This window comes from Leguminivora glycinivorella, chromosome 23, assembly GCF_023078275.1.
Source record: "Leguminivora glycinivorella isolate SPB_JAAS2020 chromosome 23, LegGlyc_1.1, whole genome shotgun sequence".
NCBI lineage: Eukaryota > Metazoa > Arthropoda > Insecta > Lepidoptera > Tortricidae > Leguminivora > Leguminivora glycinivorella.
The window spans coordinates 6,257,297-6,277,056 of record NC_062993.1 but is presented as its reverse complement, the minus strand read 5'-3'; the positions used below and the strand labels follow the sequence as shown (position 1 = coordinate 6,277,056).

General features: G+C 38.3%; 1 protein-coding gene across 1 annotated transcript in view; it reads left to right on the top strand.

Moving 5' to 3' along the window:
• Positions 1-6,754: 6,754 nt before the first annotated feature.
• LOC125238431 (glycerol-3-phosphate acyltransferase 1, mitochondrial) overlaps positions 6,755-19,760 on the top strand; it is an 84,367-nt gene continuing 71,361 nt past the window's right edge. Inside the window, 2 exon segments of the mRNA XM_048145770.1 lie at positions 6,755-6,896; positions 13,091-13,290. Coding sequence (XP_048001727.1) covers positions 13,181-13,290 — 110 coding nt within the window. The 5' untranslated portion in view covers positions 6,755-6,896; positions 13,091-13,180.

Below are 19,760 nucleotides of genomic sequence, written 5' to 3'. Positions count from 1 at the left end.
TAAGACACTCGAAAGTACTTCAACATTTAGTAAAAATTTTTACTAAATATCCACCATCTAATATTTTAAATTCGTTGTCTGGTTTTAAAGATATTCAGACATAACTTTTCTCATACAAATGTATCAAATCAAGTAGGGTGACCACACTATGTCGGCTCCTGATTTTCCCCACCTTCCCATTGTCATATTGAGATTGGGGAGTTTCGTTCAATTTTGATAATAGTTTATATTAAACTAATACCATATTAATTCTCCATCTGCAAACTGTTTTTAGGTTATGTTCTTGGCCTAGTGATGATGTGTATTGTGTAATTTTTATCGACGTCAGGATAATAACCATATCGACATTCATGCATTAAAAAGGACATGAATGATAATTGGTAAGAAACAAAGAATATAATACTTCACTAGTAAGAAACCAGAACCTGGTAATCTAATCGTGCTAACAGATGAGCGTACCGGATTTGTAAGTGGGAGCGAGAAAATAATAACTATTTCTCGCTCCCATTTACAAGCTAGCAAGCATCCATATGGATGACCTTGGTGCGGTACGGTGCTCGTACGGTCATGTGTTAGCAGCTTTACAGCTTGCGTAGCCGAATGGCATTACTCCGACGCCAAACGAAAACAAAACGCCGTGCCAGTTAGTCTGGCTCTGTCGCGCCAGTACGCACGAGCGATATAGATGTCGATATGGTTATTATCCTGACGTCGATAAAAATTACACAATACACATCATCACTAGGCCAAGAACATAACCTAAAAACAGTTTGCAGATGGAGAATTAATATGGTATTAGTTTAATATAAACTATTATCAAAATTGAACGAAACTCCCCAATCTCAATATGACAATGGGAAGGTGGGGAAAATCAGGAGCCGACATAGTGTGGTCACCCTACTTGATACATTTGTATGAGAAAAGTTATGTCTGAATATCTTTAAAACCAGACAACGAATATAAAATATTAGATGGTGGATATTTAGTAAAAATTTTTACTAAATGTTGAAGTACTTTCGAGTGTCTTAGGTGCTACAAATCGTAAGATATTTACATTTTTAACTTTCTCAAAACGTGTGGACTGAGTGAGCACTTACAAAAAAATATTATAAAAAAACCTGACACGTTAGTGGTTCGTTTTGTATTTTACAAATTCCCATTTCACTTTTACTAAACTATACACATATAATAGCGGTCTAAATCTTATGTTTTTCATCAAAATTCGGCTTTTCAAAAGTGTGAGGATTGAGTGAGCATAAGAAACTATTTGTAAAAAATTAAATACGTAACTAGGTGATCTAATATTTATAGAGGTAGGTTGGCCTAATTTTTACTAAATGTTAGTATATAAATATTATATGTTAAATGAATATATTCACTGTTTTCGTTGGTAGTTTGTGAGAACTGAGTGAGCACATGTTAATGGCTGTATCTTTTGATTTATCTTTTTACAAATTCAGAGATTCGTTTTACAATTGTTTTAGAACTTTTACTAAATGATCAGCATATTTTTTTTTATTTTCGGAAGGTGCTCACTCAATCCACACACACACCTCGATCTTTTGTTTTTGCTAGAAAAAGTTCAGTCCAGCCCCAATGATAATAATATTCGCCATAGCCACAAAGCAGAAAGAGTAACAAATTAAAACTTAATAAATACCGACTTATTTATTTTTCAGATTTACGTCAGTTTTTGCCTTGACACAAACGGTCTTATCAATATTTTAATTACCTGTAGTTAATACAATAGTTACATAAATCTAATCTGAAGGAACTAACCTACATTAGTTTCCATTTCCATAGATTAGATATAGTAGGTATTGTTTTATTAAGGGACTCACAGATTATCAGACGTCCGATAAGGTCCGGTAACTTTTGCTTTTTACTGAAAGGTCGATATCCTTTTAACCCCTTTAAACTCATCTACTAGTCCCTTTACCTCTTTCCTACATGTTTAGTTTTGTTTAACTTGTGCTTTAGTTTACTTTTATTGCCCTGAAACCCAACCCAACCAATGTCTATGTTGCATACTTTTTGCTGTTATGAAAGCAGCAGACTGTCGAAGATTTAACAGGCACCCATGTGTTAACAAATATCTGACATGTACCTATTTACAAGGGGTTCAAATGCTTGTGCAGCCATTTTTAAGCCATTCGTTATATCGAGGGTTTTCTGGTGAAACCCAATAAGTTGAGCAAACTGGTTTTTTGAAATTCGAACTATGTGCAATTTCCACAATGTTGTTATTTCAAGGACAAATTATCTCGATTTATCGGGTTTCACCAGTAAACCCTTTTTCTAATGGCGACTACACGGTTGCCATCAGATCAGATATACTGAAACGGCCAATATGTTCAAAAATAGCTGTACAAGGACTAACGCGCAAATATTGTTAGCGATCGCTTCGAGTTGTGATATTTTTACCGTTGCCATCAAATACAGGGTGTATTTTGATAGCGAGATTCCGTGGTTCTACGCGAAAAGGAGACCTTCCTTCGATTTCAAATTGATAAAAAATGGCATTTACAGATTTTTGAAAAAACATACAGGTTGCGAGAAAAAGGGCATTTTGACAATATTTTGTATAGGACCAAAAAAAATTCCGGCTAGAAAAGTCACAAATCGCGAATTTTTTTCCAATACAATTAGTATGATTTTTTTTCACATGGTGTTTTTCTGATGCCAATCGATGCCATTCCTATTCAGTATTCGATAGTTTCTTTGGGATCAACTTGCGTTAGAGTTTGTGATCAGATATTTGTGAGCTTCTTGTCCGTTCCGATATATCTACAGGCGATTGTACAGATCAACAGACAGTCAATGGTAGTGTTCAGCAATTGAGCGATCAATTGTGTCCATTCAAGTCCACTTGTATCCAGGAAACTGTGCTGTTAGGTGTTGAACGAATGTCTGTAGGTGTCTTGGGACTCTTGGGTTTTTAGAACTTCAAAGGGTATTGATTTGGTGTTCCAAGCTTAATACCATCATCGATTTATGAGTGCACCTTAAGGGAAAATTCCTTTCATTACTTTCCAAAGTTTTTCTCAAATAGCTTGGGTACCTACGTGTTACACAGAAAGGTATCATTCATCTCAAATATCTACTTATACAATTTTTTTTTCAGTATTCCTATTGGATAATATAACTAATACAAATATAATTATATCTAAAATCGTGCGTAATGTCACAGATAATAAGTTATTCAATTCATGTTATTGAGCAGGATTGTGTTACAAAAATCATTGGCCTCAATAAAACCTTCAAGGGTAAACCTAGCATACATTGTAGATTCCAGGATTTAATGAGTGAGCAAAAATGTACCTACAGAGTACAGATCTTAGTACAACGCACTCTAACTTTCTTCGAGTTATTATTATGTATATTTATTTTTTTCCGTTTAAAGGTAGTTGATGTCATAAGACCACTTTAACTTTGTTATTATTTAAAGCCTATCGTCTCGCTGCTATATGTATATCGTAGGTATCTGTGTCCTTTGTTATGTCTGGCATTTCTCTCAAGTTCAATTTTATCCTTGCTGCTGGTGTGAACTGTCAGATTCTCGTAAATTTATTTTCTTTTATTGTAATTTTGAAGAAAGACTATCCTAATTTCTCTACTAACCTCTGTCACCCTCTCTCCAGTGCGATGTCTAGCCACTCTTCTGAAGCCTTCAAGCATGGGTCAAATTCATCCCGACTGACGACGCCTGATTCAAGTTACTTTCATAACATAATATTCTCGTACTATCCTCATAATATTCTCGAACATTCCTTCGAAGCTGTTCTTCATAATATTCAAAACGTGCATGATTTAGATTTAGATTTAGATTTAGATTTATTTATTTCATAATATAAAATTACATTATAAATTATTCTACCTTAATCTATAAGAATTTATATTATGATCGTCGAGTATGATTTTTAATGAAATATCAATTACATTATAATTTGATACTAATTTTAAAAATATAACAATAATGATTTATAAGTAATCACAATGTCAATTTTTACATAAAAAGGAAAAAAGAAAAAACAAGGTATCTCATAATGATCGTCAAACTAAAATTAAAATACAATAATGGATTACAGTCAATTTATATTACATGTCATTTCCATATACTCATTTACAGAATATAATGGATTTTCCAATAAAAAGATTTTCAATTGGCGTTCAAAAGTTTCGTCAGATGTTTCTGTTCGCAATTTCGCGGGTAGTCGTTCGTAGTATGTCGGTCCAATCACTCTCGGGTTCTTTACTGAAAGCGCCATGCGACGCGGCACTGTTCGCAATCTCCCTGTGGACCGAATTTGTTTCCCGGAAACTTCAACGCGCTTGAACATCGAGAAATTGTTTCTCACAAACATTAGTACTTGGAAGAGGTAAAGTGAGTAATGTGTCATTATACCGTTCTGTTTGAAGAGCTCCCTGCACGGATGTCTAGTTTGTACTCCGGTTAGTAGTCGTACCGCTCGTTTTTGAAGGATTAAAACTCGCTTCGCATCCGTGGAGTTTCCCCAAATCAACGTCCCGTAAGATATTAGCGAGTGAAAATTTGAGAAATATACAGCCTTCAGTGCTTTTCTCGATATAAGCGGCTGAAGCTTCTTAATGGCGAAGACAGCACTACTCAACTTGTTGCATAACTTGTCAACATGGCACTTCCAGTTAAGATTCGAGTCGACCGTAAAACCCAGGAATTTGCTTTCGAAACACAATGGCATTGGACCGTTTTCAATACATGATGGTGCTTCAGTGCTACGGGCCGAAAAAATCATCACACTGGACTTCGCGACGTTCAGGAGCAAACCATTCGACGAGAACCACGCCTGAAGCTGTTCACATGCCTCACTGATTCTTTCAGCCAACTGTTCGTGATTTTGGGCCCTCACTACAACTGTCGTGTCATCCGCAAAGAGTATAGGAATGCCGCTCGTTATTGCTGAAGGCAGATCATTAATAAATAGCAAAAATAACGTATTGCCAATCGCAGAGCCCTGTGGAATACCCAAGTTGACATGACCCATATCCGAGGTGAGTACTTTCCCATTCGTGGTCAGTTTCACCACCTGCTTACGGTCCGACAGGAATGACGTGAACAATTTAAGAGCAGAATCTGTAATACCGTACATGCTTAGTTTAGTTAACAGTAGGTCGTGGTTAATAACATCAAATGCTTTTGATAAGTCACACAGAATGCCTGCCGTCTTGTGCTTCTCATCGAGGCCTGTGATAATGTTGTCAATGATCTTGTGCGCCGCCATTGTAGTTGACCGGTTGCGTCTGTATGCGTATTGCTGATCAGTAAGTAGGGCATGTTTTTCTAGATATGTCATCAGGCTGGAGGACAGAATGGACTCCACTATTTTTGAAATAGTGGGGACGATAGTGATTGGTCGATAGTTGTTCACGTCATCCCTCTCACCCTTACCCTTGTACACAGGACAGACTCGGGTATTCTTAAGTACACTGGGGTATTTACCGCTCTGAAACATAGCATTTATTAATATTACTAATATGTCAGCAATAATTGGCCATATACTTAAAATAATGTTTAATGACATGTCATAAACGTCAATAGTTGTGCGGGTTTTTAACATTAATTTTATTGTATTGTCCAAGTGGTCACGTGATACTACAGGGAGATTGAATTTTTGTAAAATAATATATTTGCTTAAATATTTACTGACATATCCTTTAGACATTTGCTCATCGCTATTTATAACATATTTTGTAGCTATATCAATAAAATGTGAATTAAATGTATTCGGAATTTCTTCGTAAGATAATACGGCATTTGAATCTTCTCGTTTCAATGATATGGATTGGGGCTTTGTTTTTAATCCAATCTCGTCGTTTACGACTTTCCATATTTCTTTTGATGGATTTTTACTTTGTGCTAACCTGTTTTGAATAAATGACTGCCGGGCACTTAGTGTCTCGGTTTTAATAAGTTGTGTGTAGTGGTCAATACAGTCAGATATTAACTGGTTATTAGGATATTGTCGTCTTATCTCGTGAAGATCTCTGTGCTTTTGTATATATTCGTGTAATTTGTCAGATGCCCACGGAATAGGTGATTTCTTTTTTATTCGAACTCTTTAGTAAATATTACGTTTCTTTATTATATCCTTCTTGATGATTCTTCATTATGTATTTGTAGGTCGTTGAAGCTATCAAAACCAGCTTCTTTATTAGGTGCCATATATCCAATACTGTAATTTGTGGGTTATTGCATATGTTGTGGTTAATAATGCATTCGTGTATTACCGGTTACCGGTTTACGTTAATACCTTGCCTTTATACCAACCTGTATGTTTGTTTTATAGTATATTTTGGTCAATCTTTGAGAATTTATATATTTTACTTAAATAATTATAAGAAGGTTGATCTATGTCTTAAATGCGTGTCCAATGAAGAATTTGAAAGTAGCTAATTAGAAAGGGAACAGTACTTAAAAATGTACTTTTTAGCCTTTTTGTTAAGCTATCCTGCTGGGAGTGCTGAATAAAAAAAGTAAAATTTTAATAAGTACCGTTTCTGAACTAACGTAAAAAAAGAAATAGAGCCGGTAAAGCGTCAAACATTTCATCGCAAGCGCTACTTCAGTCATAAAATCCATCTCTTCTCTAGTGTAACTTGACTCAAAGATACAAAGCAGATATGTGTGATGAGAGACCAGGTAATACTGGTTGAGGTGAGGCATTGTGAAGAGTGTAACCCGCAAATAGCGGACTGACTCAGTGCTCCGTCGACCGCGCGAAGACACTGTCGCGTCGCCCTGTTCCGCGTCCGACATCGGCATTACATAAATATTCCGTTTTTTATTCCAAACTGTCTGCCAAACGTGTATTTCCTTGTAAAAGTGGAGCGTATAGCTCATAGTCAATTTCTTAAAGGTAATCAAGTTTAAAGTGATGTGTTGGATAAAGATTGATACGTTCGTCGATTTCACTTTCTGCACCGGATTGCGAACCCTTGACGGATCCTGCCATACCCCGTTGTCTATTTTATTCATTACCAAATTTTCTATATTAGTCACGACCTAATTGCTCTTTAATTCATGAGAGAATTTATTCTTGATTAACTGTTGTACGATTTTAATAAGGCGATCTCTTTCTTATAGCGTCGAATTCGCACGCATCACTAGTTTGTACCAAGTTGGTGCACCTGCACTGAAGAAATTACATGTTTCGATGAGCGAGGATGTATAACTCGTATTTTATGCCACTACTGTATCTACTTATTAGTGCATCTTAAAAATTACGATGTTAAATTTCTTTATGACTCGTTATTTGAACACTGTTCAAATATTAAACATGTCTTTAAACACACCTTCTGGTTTGAAAAAATTGACATTCACATTTCTTCAATGTGTACGTCTAGCGGTTTGTTGGTATGTAATTTAAAGGACAAATTTGTTTCGATTGCTCATGATTTCGTGGCATGAATTTACAATGTCTTCTTCTGCATTGTGATTTACACAATAAGTACCACATAAAGTTATAACAAAGGTATGATAGGTAACAAAGATTTGATTTTGCTTCATTCATGAAATTTATTGATGCAGCGGCCGTTGCTTCAATCCTTTCTTCTCAAAGCAAGTTCCTTGACCTCTTGGTATGACACGACTGCCTTTTTTCGGATTCTATCTATAAACAGAAAATCACTGTTTATCTTATCTTCCTCTCCTTCTTTAAATTTATTATCCTTTACAAAAAAATCGTGTGCACATCATCTGAGACCAAAATGTTCACATTGGCATAGAACTCATACAAAAGTATATTTTACTGCTATAGAGTGGACTAACGGTTTCGCTTTACCCCAAATCCCGCATTTATGTGTTGTACAATTGCTACTTTCTTATAGGTAATTATATTTTATCTCATTCGACCACTAATAAAAGCTTTCATTGTTCTAATAGTTTTAGTTCCAATTCAACTATTTAGATTGGTTTCTGCCTGCTTGTATTATTTCTTGTAGAGAATATCGATACTGTTCTTACGATAAACGAGGTGGTTCTCTTCAAAACATTTGTAAATTTCATTACTTCGGTCAGCCTCATTTTGTATGAAATTTGGAAGCGTACGTAACGGGGACGTTTTGGAAACACAAGTTATCTTAAACAAATGCGTTCGCTAAAACTGTATAGTAAATAGAACTTATAATTTTACAACATATGCAACTGCTGACGTACAAGAAAATGCAACATGTGCAATTGTGCAGAGGCAGACATTTAAATATGGAACTAATTGTTATGCCAGATATTTCGATTCATTTGCTTACAATAGCTTAATTTACACCTTGTGAAACCAAATGTAGGTGTATTAAATTAATTCGTACAATGTTTCGTGTTAATCGGTGACTATACTTATAATAACCTAAGTCCTAACCACAAAATTAAAATTTTGAAAAACAAACCCCGACTTAGTGGACCGAAACAAAAAAAAACTAAATCTAAATCGGTTCATCCGTTCGGGAGCTACGACAATGCCACAAACAGACAGACACGTCAAACTTAAGACGCTGACAACACCCAATGACCTTGACGCTAGCGTACTTTGTCTATTTGTATGGGAGTAAGTGAGAGCGCGATTTCACTAAAAGAGGGCGGTTAGGTACGAAAAGTACGGAAAAATATTAAAATAAAATAGAAAGATGCATTATTTGTGCAATCTGTTTCGTTAGTGTTTTAGATATGTATATTTCTGTTATTGGAATTTTAATTAAAGACAACTAAGTGAATAATTGAACGACATAGAACCGTTTAATGACGAACTCGAGACCAATCTTTGCAATTTTTTTCTATCGAGCCGATTTCGTTAAATCGTGTATCGAGTTCGGCTATGTTCCTTGAAATATAATGAATAATAACATATAATTTACTTGCCTTACTAAAACTAATACTTTGTCTTAAAAACCTGCGCAAGAAACATCAATTTTGCGCATTTGGGTGTTATCAGCCCCTTAACGCTTAACGCTTTGGGTCATCTGTAGGACAGATGTGTAGAAAAGAGCATAATCATTTTTATTACAATAACTTTATCACTATTTATTTTCTTTTATAAATTATACATTCATACTTAATATTGTAAATGGGAAAGTGTGTGTGTCTGTTTGTTTGTCCGTCTTTCACGGCAAAATGGAGCGACGAATTGACGTGAATTTTTTAAGTGGAAATAGTTGAAGGGATGGAGAGTGACATAGTCTACCTTGTATCTCTTTCTAACGCGAGCGAAGCCGCGGGAAGCAAAAGCTAGTACATTCATAAAACTCACGCCTGTATTTAAGTATCTAAATACAATAATTTGTCATACAAACTTACAAACATAGAACATTTCCATAAGTCCCATTTTAAGTCCCGTTTTGTGGGACATATGTTTTTGTTGTAAATGTACCTCTTATGTTAATAAATATATAAATAAAAAAAAATATAAATATTTATTCGTAGGAGGCTTATCTGTACAATAAATTTTACAGTATTAATTTGAGTGTGTGTCTGTCTGTGGCATCGTAGCTCCCGAACGGATGAACCTGAATTTAGATTTAGTTTTTTTGTTTGAAAGCTGAGTTAGCCGGGAGTATTTAGCTTAGCCTTGTTTCATAAAATCGGTCTAGTATGTCGCGGTCGGGGTTTTTTTATTAAAAACATTTCGGTTAGGTTATAAATTATGTAATTCTCTCGAATATCTTCGCTCTGTGTACTCAGCTGTTGCACTTGACGCGCACTTTGTTCATGTAACTTTAATTGATATAATACAATACCTATCATTGTTTAAACGTGTGATCCGTTCTTTAGATAATGTTTGGTGTACCTGCCTTGTTATCGCCATAACATTCATATCATCATTATTTTTTTAAACAATGCTGTCTTTGGTAGCATATTCATAATATTCTAATGTATTATGTAGGACATTGGTTTACTTGTGTTGTGAGCAATGGGCTATAATTTCGTTTACTTTCAAGTCTTTCAACCCCTTTTTTGGAAATAGTGGTACTGAAACTTGAGTTTTATTTTATGACTGTGTTCCGCCTACCCATTTTGAGGATATAGGCGAAAGTTTATGTATGTATTTTTCTATATTGTAAAAACGTACTTGTTACGTAACCTTGAAAAACCGCCATTTCCAAATTTTCCAGACGTAAGTGTCCACCCTTGTATATAGTTCAGCTAGAACCGTATTGTATGTTAATATTTTTTTCTTATCATTTACGTACATGAATAGTTTACAATTTTTTTTTCTGCAAAATTACCAGTTTTTTACCCTATTCATCAATTTGTATTATGTGTCATATTTAAATTAACATAATTGATTCTGTAGCTCTCATTATCATAATAGTATTTTATGCAACAGGCGTTTAAAGGAGGTCAAAAAAGACGAGTGGCGTGGGTAACAATTTGAGGCGAAGCCGAAAATTGTTATTAAGACGCCACGAGTATTTTTTGACTCAGTTAAACACCGTTGCATACAATACTTTTTCTACGACCATGCACATAGTTTTTAATAGTTTTCTTGAACAACTTTCGTGAAATTCACACTGTTTCCTGTATTTTGACGCGTCGGCCTCCCCTCTGTTCCTGCACTCACCCTGTCGCTCGCACTCCCCCGCGCCGTCGCCAGCCCCCGGCGTCCCGCGCACCCACGCTATATCCATTAAAGGCTACCTAACAATACTTTAAGAGCTATATCGTAAGTAAGGGTGAGTGCGCGGGGCGGGGCGGGGGCGGGCATCTTTTATGTAGGGTTTTAACGATCTATGCACGTCACTGTAAATGACGAATAACAACGGGAGTAGAAAAACATGTTTTTGACATTCGTCGCAATTAAATATTCTGATGTCTTCATGTATTTTCAAAACAATGTACAAAAAAAATGTTAAACACGATTTGTTTAACATATCCCTTCTCGTTATTAGTTTTAGGTATTACATGTATGGTAATGAGCTAGAAACCTGTCACTGTAATCACAATTTCGTTTTCCCCTCACTAGCTCGGAAACACGTGTTTTGTCCTTTAATACCAGCGGGTAAAAACGCATTTTATCCACTAGTGGATGAAGTAATTTGACCTTGAATAGAGGCAAATTTTCTGCTTTAAAATTGATAAAAGTGGGTTAATCTAGTGATGAAGATGTTGTACCACCTGTGGAACTACTGGAAGCAGTGATAAAGGCGTTTTTTGCGTTGCACTTTCCTCGCTATAGTGAGGGGAAAAATTTTGTGTTACACACGAGTGCAAATGTATTTTACTTCTCGTGTGTTGAAAAACTCGCAAGCTCAGGATTCTATTCTCGAACCACTCGCTTCGCTCGTGGTTCAACTAAAGAATCCTTTCGCTTGCTCGTTTTTCAATTCCACACTCGGCGTTAAAATACAACTTTGCACTCTTGTATAACAAATAACTATTTCTTTCCCTTTCAATTCTGCACTGAAACTTCAACAGTTTCATATGCTTTGCCTACCTGTTTTGGGCATAGAGGCTGTCTCGATAATCTGATAAGGTTATAGTTATAGTTCTATATTTAAATGCACATTATCAATCATTGGGATGTAAAGCTACAGCCCACCTCCCAATCACGCGTCCTCTGGCTAAAGTTCACGCCATTGCCACCAGATAACCCGGTGATCACCACGTGAATATGTATTGTGTATTATCTCTTTGCCTCTGCTCTTCGATGCTGTGTGCAAATTGGAATGACACACCCATTGTTGATTATCTCATGCTACTTGGCTTGTTCTTTGTTTAAAAGCTACACGTTATCTTCCTTTCATCATAAAGTTACTCTCTTAGTTCGCCTGTTTCAATTGTCAAATATATTAAGAAAATTGTTCAATTCAAAGATTTCTAATGTTTATATTATATCTTTATCCATTATTGTTGTCAATTCAGGTTTAGCTTGTCTATCATTTCCTACTTATTTACGTATACTATTGACATTAAGTATACTTATCATCTATTTTATTAGTAACTGTTTTCTTTGTGATTATCAGTATCACGCATTACATTGCTCGTATTCTATTTTACTCATTGTTATTGAAATCCAGTGTTTCTATTACTTTGTTTATTTTTTTATCTTATCGTTTGAATACGAGTTTATTGTTCTGATTCTGTTGCTACAATTTATGTCATCATGCCTTCAAAAGTAGAGTTATCTTCATAATTTGTGTTTACATTATTTTAACGTTTTATTACTATGAACAATCTGTGTCTACTACAGTTATACTCAAAACTTTAATTCTTGCATAATGAAATATAAGAAACTTGATCTATTGTTCTTACAAACATATTGAAAGAAGAACGCGAACCTTCAGTTAGCGGCTAGTATCACAAAGAAATGTACTACAGAAAATCTGTTTAAACAACATACTCATGTTGAAACACGTGAGTCGTTCACGAAATACCATTAAACCGAACGAGTCGTGAAAACGAGAGACATTATGAAGTAAATTTAGAACGTCTACTCTAAAAATACTTGGCGCTTAGTTTTCTGCTATTTATTTACTATCATCGAATGTTGCTTCTAAATTTTCTAACGTAACTTTGTAAACACATACTACGTTTTTATAAATATTTTGGCACTTTTCTTTCATAACTATTATCTACTCTTTCTCATTGATTAGGCTGTTCAGTTTTTTGTTTATTATTATCGAATATTCTTAATCTAACTTCGTAAATGTATATTACGTCGGATTCATTTTCAAAACATTATTATCAGGTTGTTCTTCTTTTAATTGTGTTCCTGTTTTAAAATTGATTAGAAACAGTAAACTGCCGTGTTTTTCATTCCCCTTTTCTCGATTAAAGTACATCAATATGATTGACGCATTTCATCTCTAACGTCTTGCGGTACAAACTCCAATAGGCGCCAATAGTTTATCATCTATGAATTAGGTCGTTACGTATTAATGTTCTATTACATCTGTATCAAGCGAATTCTTATCATCAACTCGTCACACCATATCATCAGTGGCAGGTCAAGCGAGTTTACTTCAGCGCGATAGCGATTCTCCGGATTAGTACTCTTCTGAACACCGTTGGGTCCGTGCGGATTTGAAATCGGCGTTCGAATTTTAAAATTGAAATTTTTTTTAGTGATTGAGTGCGTTCAAGATTAATCGGTTGAGTGATTTCGGCTTTCGTTGGGAGGGAGTCGGGAATGTGAGCCGCTGTGATTGGTCGACGATGGAAACCATGGTGAACGTGTGGGCGGTAGTGGAGCATGTGAGGGTGGCCAGTGGCGCTGCTGAGCTGGCCATCTTCACCGCCATACTCTACTGGTTCTTTACTTCAAGGTGAGTTTTTTTTTAAATTGACTTAATAATTAAAAGCCTAGCCTTCTCAAGTTCTCAGTCCTGGGGTACATATTGCAAAATTTGTTTTGAACTTTTAATGCGTTAAAAATACTTCTAAATTAAAAGACTCAGGAGCATAAGAAAAGAAAGGCCAAGCTGAATTCGAGTCTGTTTTGTTAGCATTAGCACAGCAATTGTATAAATAGAGTTAAGTTGACGCAACAACTGGTTGTTTTACAAATACGAATACTTAACTCAAAAAAGTACGTATCTTATTCTTAAGTATGTAGTGTGAGTTTATGCCATCTTTGTTTATTGTCAAATCAAAAATTGTCAAAGCGGACCCCAGGCGCTCATGAGCCGTGGCGAATGCCGGGATAGCGCAAGGAGGATTATGAGTGAACCTTTGTTTATCACAAACTTCTGTTATTCTTTAAAATACTACACACAATAGTCAATGTAGTCATGTAATACTAAAACAAGTGGATGTTACAAGAATTTAGTACATAATGGTAATGAGAAAAATACTCGTAAGTACATGTAATGTACCATTAAATAAAACATTTCTTTGTCTCAGTTTAGGGCCTTGTAAACCAGGGACCGGACAACCCCTTCCGCGCTACAAGCCTTTCATTGGGAATCCCTAACGTAAGGACGACCCAATCGAGAGACTCTCCCTTTCGAACTGCAAGCCCATTCATTTGACTAGCCCTTACAAAAAACTCAGCAAAACAATAAAGCTAGCCCTGTGCATTGGCTTACCGCTATCCGATACGGCTTGCAATCCTTTAATAAGGGTTACCCTTATTTTAAGCGCTATTTATAAGGCTTTCCCTTTTGTTAAAGCGTTGTCGAGCCTTGCGTGAATGAGACAGGATTATGAATCTAAGCTATTGTAAGAACAGGAAGGAAAATGCGCTGTTGCCACTCCGCACTATGCGCCCCATTTTTAATTTTGCAACGAAACATGTTTTCGTTGGATAAAAGTAGAACACGGCTAGAAATTATTTTTAATGAACTGGGAGACAAGGGTCTGATGACTGGTAAATGATCGTCGTCGCCCATAGATCAGTATGTTTGTTCGTACGTATGAATGTATGTAGGTATGTATGAATGTATGTAGGTATGTATGTATGTATGTATGTAGGTATGTATGAATATAATTATGTAAATATGTATGTATGCATTTAAATATAGAGTGTTGGCCGAAAATCAATACAATTAACCATTAACATTACATATTGAAAACGTTAATTGCCAACATAAAAACAAGCCGTTTTCGTCATTCAACTCGCCTTGATGAGTTAATTGGGTGAGCAGTTCCTAAGATAGAGCTGATGCTGAACCCTGGCCTTTCCCAGGGGAACGCGGGTTTGGTGTAACATAGGCAAGCGCTGTTTTCGTCATCGGACTTGTATTGATGAGTACTTGAGTGAGCAGTAACCAAGGTAGAGCTGACGCTGAACCCTGGCTTTTCCCAGGGGAACGCGGGTTTGGAGTAACATAGGCAAGCGCTGTTTTCGTCATCGGACTTGTCTTGATGAGTACTTGTGTGAGCAGTAACCAAGGTAGAGCTGATGCTGAACCCTGTCTATTCCTAGGGGAACGCGGGTTTGGAGTAACATAGGCAAGCGCTGTTTTCGTCATCGGACTTATATTGATGAGTACTTGAGTGAGCAGTAACCAAGGTAGAGCTGACGCTGAACCCTGGCTATTCCTAGGGGAACTCGGGTTTCGTGCAACATACGCAAACGCTGTTTTCGTCATCGGACTTGTCTTGATGAGTACTTGAGTGAGCAGTAACCAAGGTAGAGCTGATGCTGAACCCTGGCTATTCCTAGGGGAACTCGGGTTTCGTGCAACATACGCAAACGCTGTTTTCGTCATCGGACTTGTCTTGATGAGTACTTGAGTGAGCAGTAACCAAGGTAGAGCTGATGCTGAACCCTGGCTTTTCCCAGGGGAACGCGGGTTTGGTGTAACATAGGCAAGCGCTGTTTTCGTCATCGGACTTGTCTTGATGAGTACTTGTGTGAGCAGTAACCAAGGTAGAGCTGATGCTGAACCCTGTCTATTCCTAGGGGAATGCGGGTTTGGAGTAACATAGGCAAGCGCTGTTTTCGTCATCGGACTTATATTGATGAGTACTTGAGTGAGCAGTAACCAAGGTAGAGCTGACGCTGAACCCTGGCTATTCCTAGGGGAACTCGGGTTTCGTGCAACATACGCAAACGCTGTTTTCGTCATCGGACTTGTCTTGATGAGTACTTAAGTGAGCAGTAACCAAGGTAGAGCTGATGCTGAACCCTGGCTATTCCTAAGGGAACTCGAATTTCGTGCAACATAGGCAAACGCTGTTTTCGTCATCGGACTTGTCTTGGTGAGTACTTGAGTGAGCAGTAACCAAGGTAGAGCTGATGCTGAACCCTGGCTTTTCCCAGGGGAACGCGGGTTTGGTGTAACATAGGCAAGCGCTGTTTTCGTCATCGGACTTGTTTTGATGAGTACTTGAGTGAGCAGTAACCAAGGTAGAGCTGATGCTGAACCCTGGCTTTTCCCAGGGGAACGCGGGTTTGGTGTAACATAGGCAAGCGCTGTTTTCGTCATCGGACTTGTTTTAATGAGTACTTGAGTGAGCAGTAACTATGGTAGAGCTGATGCTGAACCCTGGCTGCATCCAGGGGAACTCTGGTTTCGTGCAACATAGGCAAACGCTATTTTCGTCATCGGATTTGTCTTGATGAGTACTTGAGTGAGCAGTAACCAAGGTAGAGCTGATGCTGAACCCTGGCTGTTCCTAGGGGAACTCGGGTTTCGTGCAACATAGGTAAACGCTGTTTTTGTCATCGGACTTGTCTTGATGAGTAGGTAAAGCTGATATTGAACTCTAGCTGTACCTAGGGGAACTTAGGTTTGGTGCAACATAGACAAACCCGGTTTTCGTTATAGGCCCTGCCTTAATGAGGACTTGGGTGCGCAGTACCCAAGCCAGCGCTGTAGCTGAGACCTGGTGGTACCTAGGGGAACTCAGGTTCGGTGCAATATAAATAAACGCTGTTTTCTGTTCATAGTATGTTTCGTGTGAAATATCTTAGACTCGTCTTTATGACTGGTACTTGGTTGAGTTGAGTAGTACCATAGAATATGTCAAATTATTTCTGTTGATTGTTGTGAATTCTATGAAGATCGTTTGATACAGAAATACTTTTCTGGTGGCAATCAAGCATACATCCCGTCTGATAGTAAGTAGTTACCGCAGTCTATGGACGCTTGGAACTCCAGTATTCTCTTTATTCCCTGTGTTACTATTAGTGAAATCGACTGTACTTAATTTTGATATTCAAATTGATATACATACGTATCTTTTTAGATATAAATAAAGTGTTTCATGTATGGCAAATTAATAAATTTGTTCTAATTACTTGATGTAAATATTCACTTCTGGTAAGATTTTTGTTCAGTTAATATTATGTTTTATGCCTAACTTGACATTGCATGAAATATTTCTATATTATAATGCATCGAAACTAGAGTTGCCCTAGATACCGCCAGGGCTCAGCTATAGCGCTGTTTTGGCTATTGCGCACCCAAGTCCTCGTCAAGACAAGTCCGATGACGCAAACAGCGTTTGCCTATGTTACACCAAACCAGAGTTCCCCTAGGTACAGCCAGGTTTCAGCATCAGCTCTATCTTGGCTACAGCTCATCCAAATATTCATTAAGACAAGTCCAATGACGAAAACAGCGTTTGCCTGTGTTACACTAAACCCGAGTTCCCCTAGGTGCAGCCAGAGTTCAGCAACAGCTGGACTTTGGGTACTGCTTGCTCGAGTACTCATCAAGACAAGTCCGATGACGAAAACAGCGTTTGCCTGTGTTACACTAAACCCGAGTTCTCCTAGGTGCAGCCAGGGTTCAGCATCAGCTGGATTTCGGGTACTGCTCACTCGAGTACTCATCAAGACAAGTCCGATGACGAAAACAGCGTTTGCCTGTGTTACACTAAACCCGAGTTCCCCTAGGTGCAGCCAGGGTTCAGCATCAGCTGGACTTTGGGTATTGCTCACTCGAGTACTCATCAAGACATGTCCGATGACGAAAACAGCGTTTGTCTGTGTTACACTAAACCCGAGTTCCCCTAGGTGCAGCCAGGGTTCAGCATCTACTGGGCTTTGGGTACTGCTTACTCTAGTACTCATCAAGACAAGTCCGATGACGAAAACAGCGTTTGCCTGTGTTACACTAAACTCGAGTTCCCATAGGTGCAGCCAGGGTTCTGCATCAGCTGGACTTTGGGTACTGCTCACTCGAGTTCTCATCAAGACAAGTCCGATGACGAAAACAGCGTTTGCCTGTGTTACACTAAACCCGAGTTCCCCTAGATGCAGTCAGGCTTCAGCATCAGCTGGACTTCGGGTACTGCTCCCTCGAGTACTCATCAAGACAAGTCCGATGACGAAAACAGCGTTTGCCTGTGTTACACTAAACCCGAGTTCCCCTAGGTGCAGCCAGGGTCCAGCATCAGCTGGACTTCGGGTACTGCTCACTCGAGTTCTCATCAAGACAAGTCCGATGACGAAAACAGCGTTTGCCTGTGTTACACTAAACCCGAGTTCCCCTAGATGCAGTCAGGCTTCAGCATCAGCTGGACTTCGGGTACTGCTCCCTCGAGTACTCATCAAGACAAGTCCGATGACGAAAACAGCGTTTGTCTGTGTTACACTAAACCCGAGTACCCCTAGGTGCAGCCAGGGTTCTGCATCAGCTGGACTTTGGGTACTGCTCACTCGAGTACTCATCAAGACAAGTCCGATGACGAAAACAGCGTTTTCCTGTGTTACACTAAACCCGAGTTCCCCTAGGTGCAGCCAGGGTTCAGCATCAGCTGGACTTCGGGTACTGCTCCCTCGAGTACTCATCAAGACAAGTCCGATGACGAAAACAGCGTTTGTCTGTGTTACACTAAACCCGAGTACCCCTAGGTGCAGCCAGGGTTCAGCATCAGCTGGACTTTGGGTATTGCTCACTCGAGTACTCATCAAGACAAGTCCGATGACGAAAACAGCGTTTGTCTGTGTTACACTAAACCCGAGTTCCCCTAGGTGCAGCCAGGGTTCAGCATCAGCTGGACTTCGGGTACTGCTCCCTCGAGTACTCATCAAGACAAGTCCGATGACGAAAACAGCGTTTGCCTGTGTTACACTAAACCTGAGTTCCCCTTGGTGCAGCCAGGGTTCTGCATCAGCTGGACTTCGGGTACTGCTCACTCGAGTACTCATCAAGACAAGTCCGATAACGAAAACAGCGTTTGCCTGTGTTACACTAAACCCGAGTTCCCCTAGGTGCAGTCAGGGTTCAGCATCATTTGGACTTCGGGTACTGCTCACTCGAGTACTCATCAAGACAAGTCCGATGACGAAAACAGCGTTTGCCTGTGTTACACTAAACCCGAGTTTCCCTAGGTGCAGCCAGGGTTCAGCATCAGCTAGACTTCGGGTACTCATCAAGACAAGTCCGATAAAAAAAAACCGGCTAAGAGCGTGTCGGCCCACGCTCAGTGTAGGGTTCCGAAGTTTTCCATATTTTTCTCAAAAACTACTGAACCTATCAAGGTCAAAACAATTTTCTTAGAAAGTCTTTACAATGTTCTACTTTTGTGAATTTTTTCATATTTTTTAAAGTTATGGTTCAAAAGTTAGAGGGGGGGGATGCACTTTTTTTTCCTTTAGGAGCGATTATTTCCGAAAATATTAATATTATCAAAAACAATCTTAGTAAACCCTTATTCATTTTTTAATACCTATCCAACGATATATCACACGTTGGGGTTGGAATGAAAAAAATTATCAGCCCCCACTTTACATGTAGGGTGCCCTAATAAAACATTTTTTTCCATTTTTTATTTTTGCACTTTGTTGGCGTGATTGATATACATATTGGGACCAAATTTCAGCTTTCTAGTGCTAACGGTTACTGAGATTATCCGCGGACGGACAGACGGACGGACGGACGGGCGGACGGACAGACAGACAGACAGACATGGCGAAACTATAAGGGTTCCTTAGTTGACTACGGAACCCTAAAAAGCAGCGTTTGCCTGTGTGACACCTGAGCAAAGCAGGAGCCTATCATAACTATTTATTTATTGTATTTGGTATTGAAAATTGAACCTTATTTTATTAATCTACAGCCATTTCCATCAAACAGAAACGCACAAATATCACACACAGTACCGCCGTAGGTAACGATCGTATGTTATTTCGTTCGGAGTAATGTGTGCCTTATGAGCGAGGTACAGGATTTAAACTCGCACGATATGCTCTATAAGGGAAAGCAAATAAAACCCAATATAAGGCTTACCCTTATGGCGTTAGGCTGAGCCGATGATAAGGGTTTTGAAAGGGTATTGGGCTATTTTAGGTAAGCGCTTTCGTTAGGGCTTTAAAAGCAAAATGAAAGGGTATCGCGTC